Consider the following 15,425-nt stretch of genomic DNA (forward strand, 5'->3'; position numbering starts at 1 on the left):
CACGAGGAAGCTATTTGTGGTCTTCATCTCCTCGAACAGAGACAACGAGATTTGGGGTATGCAATGAAACAAAAAGCGCCGAGCCCCTACGCGCTGCAGGAGTTTCCAAGTGGACTACCCGTATCCCTGGCAACTGACGCTACTCAACACCGCTGATAGATGTGCTAGTAGCATGTTTTGGTCTGTACCCATATCTAACCTTCTTGCATGCTGTGCTGAACAAATAGTTTTCACTTTTGCTCACCCACGAAAAACCAAATTATCCTTCGTTCCTCCCAGAGGAAATTCAATTATCTCCTATCCTTCATTATCTTTCTCCAGTTCCTACCCTATGACTCCAATTCCGAACATTTTTTCGAAGCCTACCCGTTCTTGATGATCCCTACTAGAAGGATCCTCGCGATTGTATTGGTGATTTTGATTTAGCGCGCCGGCCTCAACTCGTATCGGAGATGCAAGGTCAATTCCCAGTGTCCCAATCCCTTGGTCCTGAACACTTCCCTCATTCCTGTGATCAACCTCAATATATACCCCAATCGAAGCGAGATGCTCGTCGGGGCTCGAGATCTCCATCGTTGTGATTGAAGGAAAAGCAGCCGTAAGATCGTCGGGGTAAATGAAGGCATGTTGAGTGTCACTGATGGTCCCGAGAGAGACATCAGACGTCTCAGCAATTATAGCAGGTACGATATGGTCAAGGCCAGCTGTAGTCAAGCGAGTAGAAGTATCTATAGTCACAATGCTAAGCGATGAAGAAAGTTGACGAAGCGACTTTTGTCACCAGGAGAAGTTTTAATATGATCGACTTGCGATATTGGTCCGGATCGTATTCCAATCCACAAGCGGTGAGAGTGAGGAAGTTGACGCGGTTGGATGAGGTCCTGAATCATCCATGATGCCGGACCTCATTCATACGACATGTCACAGAGATGCTTCATCATACGAGCACTTGTCTGCGAAATTCTCAAATTAGACACATTGCTGATCGCACAGGTTACAATCAAGAAGTCTTCCACTTGGAAAGCTAACTATTTTACCTTGATGACACTCGAATATTTTTGCGGACAGAGTGGCTCAAATATTCTCTCCAGTTAGATCGCGCGAGACCCCAGCCGCGAGACCCTTCTCATCTTCTATCAGTTCTCTGTACGCTTTTTGTCCGAAACTACTTTCTGAGTATCTCCTATAAGACTCTATCTCGTCAACGAAGACTAGGCCTTACGTTGCTCCCAAGTATTAGTTGCTGGGTATCATTCAGTGCCTTGCTGATGCAACTTGTTCTCCCACCAAGCTTGAGGTTCCGGCCTTTTTCTGCTGCCTATGTAGCTTGCTCTCTCTTAGCCTGCTCTCTAATTTTACCTTGGGCCTTTCTTCAAGCAACTCGTATGCCAGGAGCCTGTATTCCTTCTCTTTGGACCTCATCGTGTACTCGAAGTTGCGTTGTGATCAGTTTTCCTAATAATTTGAGTAATTGCACTTAGTCTCCCGCACACTCACAATCTGGTGTTGATAAAATGATCATAGATGTCGAAAAGTTGAGATTAGGCAGCAATATAAAGTCTCGGTTTTACTATCTCTTCGTGGTGCTATGAGAACAATCTTGTCGACATGATGAGGCCCCAGCTTACATACATTTGACTGTGTAAGCACATTGATTGAAGGATGAGTGCGAGCGTCACCAATGCGGGCATGTGGCTGTAAGTGCGGAGAAGACTACGAGCCTTGGGAATATGGATTAAGTCTACCACTGAGAAAGAGCCCGATTCGAGGAAAGAAAGATTGGGGTATTGGTAATAGTATAAACTGGCGATAGCAAATTTCAACTGCATAGACCTGTAAGTCGCTTAGGCTCATCTGAGCAGTGGATGGTCTTATGATGTAAAGTTTGTGATCTCGTTAGAAATTAGAGAATTGAAATTTTCATGGATCTTTCTCTGTCAATTGCGACTCATAATGAAATTGGTATAATGCATAGAGCAGGGAGCCACTGGCCTGCCAAGTCAATCACAGCGCCGCTAAGTTACATACGCAAAATCAAGAGGTATTCCAATCAACTCCACAATCAACTGCACATCAAATATTGAATGCATAAAGGAACGCCTGCATTTCAAAGATAAATAAAGCCAGCTTTGAAAGGGGAGAGCATGGAATATAATTTAGATCAGCAAATATCGCCAGTCGTTGCGAGTCATGATCTCGCGCCAATGGGTGCTTTGCTTTTTAAGTGCTCTCATCCCGTTGGAACCAGGTCCGGAGGGAGAATCCTCTTGCTTGAAGGACTGCTGTTCACCCTCCGATGTCTCGTCGGACAGCCTCCACACCTCTTGGATTAAACGGTACATGCGACTGAAACTGCCGAAGTCACCAATTTCTCCGAGTGCGGCTGCTCGCTCTGCGAGAACAGTGCGGAACTCGCTGTCCGGTGTGGAAAAGCTGCCTGCTATGAGCAATGGCCAGACTAGCGAGCGATCAAAACCGTACGGGCCTGCCGGAATAAATTGTAAAGCGCTTGTGATGCTGGAGATGAGGGAGATAGCACTGTGCTGGCTGCGATCAAAGCCAGGGACAATGCTGCAAAGATAGAGGCGCGCTGCGAGGCGGAAGATGGCGCTCATGTTCTTGGTCAATTGCTCTGGTAGAATTGCTCCACTGCACGCGTAAGGGTGTGCTAAAGTTGGGTCTGCAGGCTCGGTGTATTCTAGCTGGGCACCAAGTGCGGACACATGGTGGCATACAGTAATGTCGTCAACACGGCCCTCGGCTTTCAAAGAGTCCAAGCAGGCGATTTCGGAAATGAGGTACATAATTCGATCATCGCATCCCATCAGCTCGCGCAGGCCAGTCGACGTCCCACTCAGGTGCTTAGTTCGATAGTTGTGTGCGAACTGCGGAGTCTTTCCAATCATTGTAGCGCCAAGGATATCGATCCATGCTGTCAAAGACATGCTGAATGGTGAGGCAGATGAAGAATTGACGCCGGGGCGGAAATAGACCCAGGAAGCTCTAGCCTGTTTACCAGATTTGACACTGCCTGAAAGTGGTCGTTCCACGGGATATCTGGGAGACAGTCATTGGGGGCACCAACAGAGCAGTGGAAGAATATCATGGCCAATGTCGCATCTAAGATCTGTTCATGATCGGTATCTTGATTCAGTGCTTGACAAAGTTGTGCGATAGCCTCATAACGATGTCGCATAATATCATGGTCAATTTGTTCATCAGTGAGGCCAACAGCAGACTTAAGGTGGATGGCAGCAACGCTCAAGCAGCAGTGAAGGTAAGACTTGTTTGTTTCAAGTGCGGTCAAAATAGTCTTCGCGCGAGCCAGGCCTTGCTGATGGACCTCCAAAATCGGAAAGATCATTCGTAGCACGTTCTCGATGAAATGATCCAGAAGAGGTCGATCATGCTCTTCAACGGGAATGATGGCAGTATGCATATAGGTTGCAGAAGTGTCAATGGGCTGTTGAGAAATGGAAGGGTCCAGGGGTCCATAGGGTCCACCTTGATTGAAGCAATCTTCTTGCAACCAGTCATCGTTGTGGAAAGTGGGCAGAGTATTGTGTAATTGTGGAGGGCCCATTGCGCTGAACGTCGAGACGGAAGAATCATGTCGAAAGGGAACATCGTTAACGAACGTTTGTCGCTCTGTCCGAACGTCAACTTCATAAGGAGCATACTGTTGAGCGTAGACCGCAGGAGGGTATCCGGGCGGTTGGATATGCGATGCGTACGGATCATAGACATCAGGCAGTGACGGTCGACTGAAGTCATATGTTCCTACCATCGGCGGCGATATAGATGGAGATCTATGGATGTGGTCTGTTTGTTCTGAGACAAATTCAGTGTCATTCACATTTTCGAACAATCGCTTAGAAAGGTGAGATTTACCCTGATTTGTTCCGCGTTTCTCCAGAGTTTTAGTCTGCTTGATCCTAATCTTTACACGCTCCTTCTGTTGGCGTCGCTGTTCTGCACTTGCCCACCACATTGGTCGTTTGTATTCGCATTTTAGACACAAGTTGGCGCATGCCTTGCAGGTGGGATGGCCTTCGTCGCACTTCTTCCGTCGTAAGCGACACGTAAAGCAGCCTAGAAAGGGGAATGTCAGAGCCAAAATTCCTCGGTAACATAGTACTCACAAGACATGAGAGAATTGAGCTTGCTAACCTGATCGCGAACGCTTGTGCAGCTTCCCATTCGCCTTATCCGATTCACCGTCAATTGCGACTGCCCTAGAGGTCCCGGTTGGCTTTGGTGCCGACGATGAAGAGTGTTTGGAGTGAGGCATTTCAATATTTGATGGCGGATATATGTTGATCGTAGCAGAGTACTGTCATAGAGCAGAACAACCTTGTATCGTCTAGGATCCGCCAGCGGTTTTCAATTCTGTCTTCTCGTTCGGAGGCGACCTGAGCCAAAAGGAGGGACGATGTTTTTTGTGCCCAATGTGGCTGTCTCTGGGCGATAGGCTAGAATCTAATACTCGGTCTTGGTGGTTAGGATGGGATGGACTGAGGCGTAATAGTTCATCGTGACAAGTCGGAAATTGAAGACTTTAAAGACTAATCTGCGATCTAACCTGCATCTGAGTATGCTTCTATTTTTTGACAAAGCTAGGCGAGCATTGGATGATCCAGGGCCGGGAGAGCATGCGAACATGGGTGGGGATCTGCAGCTGGGACAAATGGCACCAAACCTGGCCTAAATTTGGGATCATTTTGAGCAGGGATAAGTCCCTCGTTGGTTAGATTGCATAAGTGGATTCGATCGGCAACCATGTCCTCGCAATGCAAGAGTTCAGCAAACCGGGTGCGATGTGTGATTTCGCCAGGGGACCATCAGCCAGGGCATGCAGAGAAGATAGTTCAGCATAACGCTGATAGGCTTCTCACTTCTATCACAAGGTTTTAGCTACTTCCTATCACACGTCTGTGCGTAGTGCAGCGTCAGCTCCACTCCTTCCCGGCGATGGACCCGTGCCCCACACGTTGCTTCTGCGATTTAGGAATTTCTGGAACCTGATCTGGGGTCTTTCCGAGATTTCGAGTTTGCAATCCATGGGAATTGGCCCAGAACTACACCTTTGAAAGGCTGAGTTATCCTAGACCGCTACATGTCAAAGGTATGACCTTTAGCTACGGGCGAGATAGTTGGTCACGACATGTGACAACAAGCACATAAGGCGGGGGTTGGATCGTGACTCGGCGGCAGGTGGTGCATGCCAAGCTTCCACTTTCGAATCTCTATTGGACTACTCTTTTCCAGCCTTTAACGGTTCGGGCGGTGGGCCGAGCTCCGTTCTGTGCAGAAGTGACTCGATAGCCAACCATTCATTTGATACTCGGGCGAATTACACCCCCAGGACTTCGATCCCTAATTAGCAACAATTAACCGCTAAAATACGGGCTCACATGCACAGAGTATACCGGTAAGACTTCCAACCAAGTTCCCTAAATTAGGCCAGATTATCATTTCTTTGGTGGAATTTGCTATTAATAGTTCCTTCATACCATAATATCCACTAATAGCATGTAATGTGTGTCAATTGCTTCTGATCTAGATTGTCTTACGCTAAAGAGCTCTGTCTCTTTTTGGAATAATTCGGACATAATTAGCAACGTTTTGTCATCTACTGTGACTCGGAGAAGGGGGATTCATCTGTTACGGAACTAGCCAACTGTGAATCACATCACAGAGTTTGCAAGCCCGGTTATTGATTGTATTAGAACGACCTCAAGATCAATCCCGAGCTGACTTGTTTGCAATGCACCCCAAGCCGGCCCACGCGCCTCATGAATGAACTTCTGTTTTCTTCGTGTGATACTAATCCCCTTTGCTTTAACTCTTGGCTGCTCATAGCGTAATCAGTAAATGAATTGCATAGGGAATTTCGCCAGGCAGAGATTGGTAGTCTCTCAATTCTACCCTTTTGGTAGAGTTGCCCTCACCGTTCAGAGAATAATAACCAACTACATGAGTAAATTTATACACATAATTCTTGGATCTTCTGGGCATCCTCGTAGCAACCCGTTTATTCCGGGGATATTTGCGTGGCTATATTCACGGGACAAACGCCCCAAATTTGTAAGATGAGCATATGGTCAATACTATATACGCCGAGGATACTTGATAACGAATATTTTCGCTTCGCTAGTGGGAGCTTCCAGCTGAGAGTTGCAACCTTGGCTCAGAGTGTAAACCAGGATTTCTCTGCCAGGAAAATATCTATGTTTTGGAACTCGCCCGTGTATGATTACTTTCATCTCATTCAGTTTGAGCCATGGTCTAGATCGCTACTTGATTATTCAATCAGAAGTGATCGAGCCGTGGAATTTAATTGCATGTCACACATTAACAGTACGTGAGTAGTAGAGAGCCCAGGAGTGACTTGACGAGAAGTTCTAGAAGAGTGAAGTCCAAAGCACGTGTCGGTGCACATTTCCGTACGTGATTGATGTGGGCGGTGGCCAAGGTGGAATAGTTGGGTTGGGAAAGAGTGTGAGACCACAAAGAGGACCGAGGACGGAGCTGTCGTGATCAGTCAAATTTACAACGATATGGCGTCCACCGTGCGGGGCAGAGCACAATTCAAGGGACGGTGCATTCCAGAACTTCTGCCACACGCTAAAGGTTTTGATTTCAGTTAACAATGGCTCGCTGCTCTACATTACATTCTAAGGCACTAGATAATGTGTTCCAAGCCCTAGGAGGGAAGCGCATCATCAGTGGATCGAAGCGCTAAGCAATACAAATTTCTCTATTTCGGGAAACACTCAGACGCTTTTGCAACAACAAGAAATGTAGGCTAATGTCCGGATGCTACTAAAATTATCCTTAATTACTGTATGTTCGGGATTATGATGTAGAAATTTGTCCTCGTGTGTGATTGAATGTGGACGGCTGCCTTAGCGCCGTTGTGACAAGTAACATGCCAGCAATTGGCCTTGCTGCCCCAGCCGTCTAATGAAGGCGCCCAAAGTCAGACCATGAAAGCCTATCATCTTGTGCCGAGCTTCTATCACTGCAGTAGCGTAGTTCCTACCGGCCTCTCGCAGGTTTTCCTCACCCGCCATCTCGATTATTGTCGCTCATGGGTTAATTTTGGAGCCGTATTCCTAGTTTCGATTATTGTCCAACGGGAGGAACGAACCCCTTCTGAAACGGGCATGAGCTTCTCCAGACTAACCAATGATGATGGCTGTAGGAGACTGGGGAAGCTCGCCTCGCTTTTTCTCCAGCGGCCCCGGTCGCAAGTCACTTCATGCAACTGCATACTCAATTTGTCACATCCTTCCCACTGGTCGAAAGTACACTTCATGGTTATTTTTGAACGCGCGCTTTTTTTTGGCAAACCCGTTCTCACTCATCTCCCTTGTTGGGCCACGCTACATATATCCATATGCCGCCCGGCTCTAACCTTCATTCCAATATTACCTAACATTTCATACACTTTTCTCTATTACTGTACAACGACCACGGTGTTCCACATCTCATCATCCTAACTCTATACATAATCCGATCCAACATCTTGTTCATGAAGATCTCCCTCAGCGCCCCTCTCAAAATTTTTGCTTGTAGCCGACGTTGCTGGAGCTTCGGATCAGGTACTGAAGCAGTATTGTTTATCATTGAATTGCCTCAATAAGGAGCAGACTTCAAAATGGTATGCATGGAATATACCACTTCATGAAATATTATCTGACCTTTTTTACAGGCTAGCCAATACAATTACCGTTCTGAGTTTCAGTTCTTGAAGTCGAAGCACAGTGGGTCGTGGTCAAACTCAAGAGTCGTTCGACCATCCAGCCCACCTTCAGAGACAACAGAGATTCTAGACACAGACTTTGATTCCGAATCAGACGTCCCTTACGACTCTCCACGAGGAAGTGTAGGTTCAGTGCGGTGATTGTAGTCAACGTTGGAAGCTAAATATTCAATACAGTCTGGAACAGAGAGCGTCACAACCGCCTCTACACCGGATCAATGCGAGCTCAAGACCCCAGACTCAGCTGGCCTGAGTGGATTTCACTTCCATATCGATGAAAAGCCAATGCGTGGCCCAGAGGGACCATTTCTCTTCCAATCTCAAAAGAACCCCTACCGCCTTTCCGACGGATCTATGGACATCAAATCAACTGTTGAGATCGATTTGATCTTTGACGATGCCCCGGATAGCGCAACAACCCCTCTTTACTCATCCGCCTCCAAGTTGGGCCCTGACTACCGAAGGGATACTCCTGTTCCTCGCGTCGCAAACCCTAGCACACCTCTTCAATCGGTACCTGAGAACACGTCATCACAGCCAAACGAGGCGCTGGTCGCCAGTTGGACCCCACAAGACGTTGTTGCGTGGATGCAAAGCATGAGCATCGACGAGGGCATCATCGAGAAGTTTTTTATCAATGACATCTCCGGCTCCGTCCTTCTGGATCTGCAGCCCGATGACCTGAAAGAGCTCGACATTCAATCTTTCGGAAAGCGACACGGTGTGATGACTTCAATTCGCCAACTGCGCAACAGCATCTCTGGTGAATCCTTCGATTCGCAATTCTCAATCCCATCAGAGCCCGTCTCCCGCGAGCCGACCCCCGGATCGACCGCAGCTGAGGTTGGTGTCCGGAGTTGCAATGCCACTCCTGTCAACGAGAACGAGCCTTCCTCGTCTCCGTCAAAGGATTTCGATCAGTATCATCAGCCCCGCCGCCAAAGGCGCCAACGCCAACGAGTTGTTGGACCCAATGACTCAATCTCGATCGTAGGTATCGAGCAGGTTCTGCCTAAAATTCACAGGTGCTCCAAGGGCGAAGATTGCCGCAAATGGCAGAGACAACAGGTGAAGTTGTCGCAATACACCCAGGGTCTTCCTGTCGACTCTGTCGGCAGCCCAGTCATCGTGGCCGGCGACCCTGGAAATGCTGCGACCGCTCCTAACTTGGTCAAGTCGCCCAAATCGGATATAACGCCTTCCATCGTTGCATCCTCTGATGCTCTTGGCCCAAACCAGCAGCCCGCTGAGGTGCCCATTTCCGCGAAGACCCTTCAGGATGTTCGGCCACGAGATGCTCAGGAAAATGTTCGCCACTTCATCAAGCTCCAACGTCTCAGCCAACTCCAGCCAGTTGAGGACCCTTCTACTCCTCCCAGGGACACTTTCCCTTCTCCCGAGGCCGAATCACCCGGAAAGCTGGCCGAGAAGCTTCAAAAACTCCCTACCCTACAAATTCCCAACGAGCACCTTGTATCTGCAGGAAGCTCGAGGTTTTCTCCAAGCCTGTCCGGCCAGCGCACAGTTACTCCTTCGGCGATGCGACGACGACAGCCATTCCAGCAGCCACTTCAGGAACAAGTGGCCACCCCTTACGGCTCTCTGTTCTCTCCCTCTGACTACTATCGCCAAGATCCAAGTTACGGATACACCTCGCAGACACCCGCCTCCGAGGTTGATGTTCCTCTCACTGCAATTCCAATCGGGCCGATTGAGCGAGTGTTTTCCCAGTCAGTGCCACCAGATATGCGATTCGGGCACGAGGGACAAGGGGAGGTTGATACCATTGCTCGTCCTATCTCTACCAAAGTTGACAACTACCGACGCAAGCTTTCTACCAACGCAGCAGGAACTGCCCTGGGTCGCCTCGATGAGGGGCGGGCTATGTCTCCCATTGAGACCCCCGCGGACCTTGAGCGTACCCCACGCGCTGCGCACTGTCGCATCCACCCTTTCACACCCGCGGGTGAACTCTCCCGCGACATCATTCACAGCGGCTGGGTTAAGAAGCGCAAGACCAAGAATCTCGTTCGCCATGAGTGGACACCAAAATACTGTGCTCTGCGCAATACCCAGCGCGGCGATGAGCGCGGAACCGAGCTCGCTGTCTACACTGACCAGTCCCAAGCTGAAGGTGACTCCAAGGCCATTGAGTACATTGACGTTGATGACTACGCCGTTGCATGCTCTTCTCTCGCCTCAAACTCGAAGTTGACCGCCGCATTCAAGAAGACCGTCTTGAAGCGCAAGGACAACACCAGGGGAGACACTGCATTTGCTTTCTCGCTGATTCCCTCTCCTAATGGAACTTCAACCGTTGACCGCAAGACCGTGTTCCAGAACTCCAAGTCCCACCATTTCGCCGTCAATACGCGAGACGAGCGAATTGACTGGATGCGCGAGCTCATGCTCGCCCGAGCTCTCAGACGGGGCCGTGAGAGCGGCGCTTCTCTCAATGTGAACGGCAATGCTGTGTTCTAGAAGTCTCGATGTAGCTTCTTACAATCCTTTACTACGACTTTCCTATCACTATTTTGCATTTTATCTCTGGAAGATGCGATATACCCTGTCAACGCGTTTGATGTCTTCCCTCACTATGATTTTACGAATTTCTTTTCCGATGCAGCATTGTTGGCGAAGTTGGATTTTGCTTGCTTTGTTTTTGGCGTTGGCGTTGGCGCACGACCAGACCAGCCACAGGGCTCATACGGATGTCTGCGGCTTAGGCCGACTGAACTAGATATGGACCTCACGGTTCCAAGATATTGACAGCAAAAGTCTCATATAATATCAAATACGAGCTGGACCTCACCCATTACTATGACCTCATTATCCTTAAAACATGACTTAAGTGCCTAGTATCCAAGAAAGGTTCAATCATAATACGGCGGAAATGGCTTCAGGGTAGGCTCACTCCTTCATTTCGTTACAACCCGGACACCCCACCATCGTGAATCGTGCTTCCGAAAAATCCTGGTCATTGTGACCGCGAGTTCGTTGGGATATCTCAACTTCTGTGACCAATGTCACGCTCTCGTTTTTCTCCAGTGTTCTGGAGTGATCGGCTCTCTAATTGGTAGAGGCAATATGCATGGATTAGCATGGGCGGCTAAACGCCGGTGACTACTGGTGGAGCGCGCGGTCAGTGCTTTTAGCTACTCTAAGCGGGGTGATCACATTGCATGTGTACATGCATCATTTACCCCTCTCCTCCAAAGAAGGATCGTTTTCTATGTTGGTTTCAACGTGGACTAAGGCTAGCGCTACCTGTCTGATTACATGGTGCCATAGGCCACTTCTCCACTAGACTCTTATTTACGCGAGCAACGGTCGGTGAGTCTCGGAAGGAACGGCTGATCAGTTGCTGGAGCCCTGGTCCGTTGTCTGGGGAAGATTCGAACGCCTGGTTAGCCGCCCGGATGTCCTTCTTTGGGGCAGAAGGCGTGGAGGATTGGGTGTGAGCGATCAGCCCCCTGCACACACTGATTGTCCTCAAGCCGCGCACAAGGGTGACATTGCATAACATAGGGATTGCTGTTGTCAGTGATAAGGTCAAACCCGGATTTTTGGTTTATTGAGTCAGCAGTCGCCTGGTCTTGGTGCAATATCGACTCATGTCCCCTTTTGCTTCCTTCTTCGCCTCCTCACCACGTCGCCCACCCCTCATCCAGTCGTCGCATCAATGACTATAGTCATTTACCAACATGGTCAACGTGTCTGCAGTTCGTGAGAGCTTGGCCCAGGCCGCCCAGTCCACACGCGTGGCTATGCGCTGCCTCAACACTGGGCGAGACTCCCACGATGCTTCACTGCGGGCACTGTCGCTGCTTACGGATATGCTCGACCTCCTCTATTGCATCAAGGACGAGATATGCTGGGCCGAAGAAAAGTGGTTTGTCGCAGTCGGTCGGCTGCGCGATCTGAGTGAGTTGCTCTCGTGGTTCGGGTCGACCATGAGATCGATTGAGCTCTATTTTCAGCCGGGAGGTGTGAGCCCTTTCTACTTTAGGAAGCATCTCTTGGACAAGTCATACATTCCTCGCCTGGAACAATATAAGATCATGTTTCTGCTATCCATGCAGCCTGAGTCCGAGTAAGAACCCCACCTATCGATTGCTAGCTCTGTGCGGTGATTCGCGCTAATATATTCCAGGGAACGCGGATTGCTAGACAAGGAGATCAGAAGGAGCTTAAAAAGACACCGGGAGGTTGAGTCCGGTAAGCAATCCGCTCAAATTTGAACTGCTGGATAAATACCTTGCATGCTGATTGAAGTTCCTACTAGCGAACCTCGAAGTTGACCAGAAATTCGAAGAGGATACCCTGAATCTCACAAGTCGAGTATCCTCGAAACATTTTATAACGCTCGCCGACCTCTGCAATAGACGCCAGCAAGGAAGTTGTTCATGGATTTTTGAAAACTCAAACTTCAAACAATGGCTGTTTGGGAGCTCGCGAACCCTGTATTGTGTTGGGCCTCGTAAGTTTCTCTTCACACCTCAGGGTCATGTGGCAAATTCTGTTGCTAACGCTTTTCAGCTGGCGCGGGCAAAACATTCTTATCGTCAGTTCTTTGAAGATGGGCTCTTTGGGATTGTGCTGACTCTACTTAGATCTGCAATTATCGATTTCCTCCAGAAGACTTTCACCTCGCCAGATGTCGCGACGGTATTCGTCTTTTGCCAAGAAGAGGGCAGCAAAGAGCCTTCTTCGATAGATCTCATGAAGAACATTCTTGCACAGCTGGTATATCGCAAAAGAAGTCTTTCATCTGCTACGTCGGCCCTCTACTATTCGGAGTCCCTCCAGAGAGGAAGCGCTTCTCCGAAGGCGTATCAAAATGCTATCAGGGCAGAAGTCAATCGTTTTTCTAAGGTTCTTTTCGTTATCGATGGCTTGGACATGTATATGGACAAAGATCGCATTTCTGGGTCGGTTGCAGAAGCTACCACAGCAAGCTCAACTTCTGGTCACCCTCCGCGATATGGGTGGCATCAAGTCACTGGATGGTTCTGGATACGTGAGCGTCTTTGCCTCGGCCGATGACATCGGCATTTATACCCTTACTCGGGCACGTACGGATAATAGCCTCCGTCATATGATCGGTGTGGATGATCCAGATCTCAGACTCGAGGACGGGATAATACACTCCGTGGTAGACAAGTCTCATGGAATGTAAGTTTTGTTGAGGCCTTGTGCAAGACTTCCAAGCAGCTCACGCAAAATCTTAACATAGATTCCTCCTTGCAAAAATTCATCTCGATCTTTTATCTCAGTACAAAGATCGTAGCCTCCTTGAACGGGCCCTGGCTCATCTCCCAGAAAACTTGGGTGAGGCATACGGAGAGGCAATGAAGCAGGTCGTCAGCCAAAGTCCGAATGCGACACGTTACATCTACTGGGCGCTCTATGCATTCAGGCCGCTGACCATTTCTGAATTGCGAAGTGCGGTGGATGACGAGGGACTTGAGGAGACTTTAAAAACTATGTCTTTTGAACAGGCTTTGCATATCCAGAGTGGAGGTCTTTTGTTTGTTGACGCCTCGTCCGGGACTGTTCGTTTCGTCCATCGAACGGCAAAGGAATATCTGGACGGTTCAGCTTCCCGGGTCTTCTTTCCCGGAGCACAGAAGGATATCTCGGAGGCTTGTCTTTCTGCTATCAGTCTCGATGAGGTTGTAGACGAATGCTACAGCAACGACGGTGGCCCCTCCCGTGTATTGAAGAATGGATTCCTCGATTATGCAGCCACTTATTGGGGACTTCACGCTCGTGAGGTCGACCAAGAAGAACAGACTGTGCAAGTCTTGATCAAAACATTTCTCAACAAGCTGCTATGGCGGAGGCCACCGCTTGATTACCCCAGAGGGAAAGCAGAGGGTATGCCTGAAGAGCTCGGAATCGGTAAATATCCTAATGACTGGACTGGCCTCCATGTCCTTGCATTTTTTGGAGTTCCCGGCAAAGCTCTACGTCTTCTTGAACAAGGAGTACCCATCAATGGCCAGGAAAATGCTTTGGGTGTCACTCCTTTGCATTGCGCTGTGTATCAAGGCAACGAAGAAATGGTCGAGTTTTTACTCGAGTGCGGAGCTAACGGCAACGCGACAAATGCAGACGGTCAGACACCTTTACACATTGCAGCCAAGAGAGGTCATCGCAAATGCATGAAACTGCTTTTCGCCCAAAGGGTTGATCTACACATCGTTGATCACTCAGGTGCCCCGAGTTTGCATGCAGCTGTTGGGACGGCGACTGATGAATCCACCGTTCCACTTCTCGTCAAACAAAGACTAAACTTGAATTTCCAAAACCCGATCAATGGCAACACTGCACTTCACCTTGCAATCGCGTCTAGAAGACCAAGAATCATCTTGTTTCTGTTAGAGAAAAGCGCTTCCATCGATATTGCCAACAACGAAGGTTTGACTCCTCTCCAGATGGCAGCCAACATGGATAATTGTGAGGCAATATCATTACTTTTGCAGCATTGTGCTTCAGTTGAAGCTCGTTTCATCGCCGGTCCCACTGCACTTCAATACGCGGCTTGGAAAGGTCACTGGATTGCATTCGACCTTCTTCTCATCGGTGGAGCAGACATCAATGTTTGGAACAAGCAAGGCGAAACTCTGCTCCATGAACAAGCTCGACACAGTAAAAATACGTCTATTGTCACAAAACTCCTGAGATCAAGGGGGAAATATCGAGGCTCGTACCTCCCAGGGCTACACACCGCTTCAATGTGCTGCCATTAATGGAAATAAAACGATGTTCCAGTTATTACTCGACAGGGGAGCCAAGATTGATGTCGTGACAGCGAAAGGCGAGACAATTCTCCATATCACACCACCTACCAACCAAGATTGTCTCGAGATTCTGAAAACTGCCCTGGATGAAGGCCTTGATGCCAAGGCAACATCCAGCCAAGGCTGGACTCCGCTTCATCAAACCGTCTGGACGGGAACAGGTGCTCTTGACCTCGAGTCTGACAAAACGGCAGAGTACATCCAGCTTTTGTTGACTAATGGAGCATCAATCAACGACTGTTCAACTTCTGGGACCGTGGAAACTCCTCTTCATCTCGCGACTACGGCCCCTATCCCACGCCCTTCTCTCATCGAGTTTCTCATCAGAAATGGAGCAAATGTGAATACCACCAACGGCGAAGGCAAAACTGCCCTTCATCTTGCTGCTGAGCGCGGGCGGGAGCCGCTGTTTCGCACTCTACTTGACGCTGGTGCCGACCTGTCTCTCAAAATTCCCACTGACATCAAACCGTCGATGAGTGTGGATAGGGGGGATAAAGGTGACAAAAAGGATACCCCTATCACTGCATTGGATCTTGCAAAGCAGAATCCATTTGGGTCCCTGTGGTTTGATGAAAATGGCAAGCTGCGTCCTGTTCGTCAAAGAAGTGGACGAGATAGTGCCAATACTGTGTTTGAGGATATGGATTCAGACCTTGATGGATCAGGGTCGGGTTCTGGCTCAGCAAAGTCGGAAATAGGGGGATCTACCTTGGTAGGAAGCGAACCGCAATTTCTGGCTGAGCCTGAGCAGTATTATGTAGTGGTTTGAGGTCGAGGTCTCTATTTTTTTTTTTTCGTTCTCTTGTTCCATGCTCGTACATTGTGCATGACTTGACATTGTTCAATAC

At 48.8% G+C, this 15,425-nt stretch overlaps 3 protein-coding genes across 3 annotated transcripts; 2 read left to right on the forward strand and 1 right to left on the reverse strand.

Annotated features, from left to right (window-relative positions):
- Positions 1 to 2,156: 2,156 nt before the first annotated feature.
- Positions 2,157 to 3,991, reverse strand: N7477_001941 (fungal specific transcription factor domain-containing protein; the record flags this gene model as incomplete). The annotated part of the gene is made up of 3 exons (XM_056963604.1): positions 2,157 to 3,031; positions 3,082 to 3,831; positions 3,892 to 3,991. The coding sequence occupies 3 exons, from the start codon at positions 3,989 to 3,991 to the stop codon at positions 2,157 to 2,159; spliced, it is 1,725 nt and encodes a 574-aa protein (XP_056826523.1).
- A 3,672-nt stretch (positions 3,992 to 7,663) lies between these two features.
- N7477_001942 (SAM and PH domain-containing protein) lies at positions 7,664 to 10,249 on the forward strand (the record flags this gene model as incomplete). Its single annotated transcript, XM_056963605.1, has 3 exons — positions 7,664 to 7,666; positions 7,718 to 7,891; positions 7,946 to 10,249. 3 exons carry the CDS (start codon positions 7,664 to 7,666, stop codon positions 10,247 to 10,249), a joined length of 2,481 nt encoding a protein of 826 aa, XP_056826524.1.
- A 1,223-nt stretch (positions 10,250 to 11,472) lies between these two features.
- N7477_001943 (NACHT and Ankyrin domain protein) lies at positions 11,473 to 15,346 on the forward strand (the record flags this gene model as incomplete). Its single annotated transcript, XM_056963606.1, has 8 exons — positions 11,473 to 11,861; positions 11,922 to 11,986; positions 12,054 to 12,248; positions 12,308 to 12,332; positions 12,382 to 12,514; positions 12,711 to 12,943; positions 13,005 to 14,422; positions 14,463 to 15,346. The coding sequence occupies 8 exons, from the start codon at positions 11,473 to 11,475 to the stop codon at positions 15,344 to 15,346; spliced, it is 3,342 nt and encodes a 1,113-aa protein (XP_056826525.1).
- Positions 15,347 to 15,425: the final 79 nt, after the last annotated feature.

The sequence above is a fragment of the Penicillium maclennaniae genome, assembly GCF_028827695.1.
Source record: "Penicillium maclennaniae strain IBT 15551 chromosome Unknown utg000002l:1.0-2354659.0:1.0-2356205.0, whole genome shotgun sequence".
NCBI classification, from domain to species: Eukaryota; Fungi; Ascomycota; class Eurotiomycetes; order Eurotiales; family Aspergillaceae; genus Penicillium; species Penicillium maclennaniae.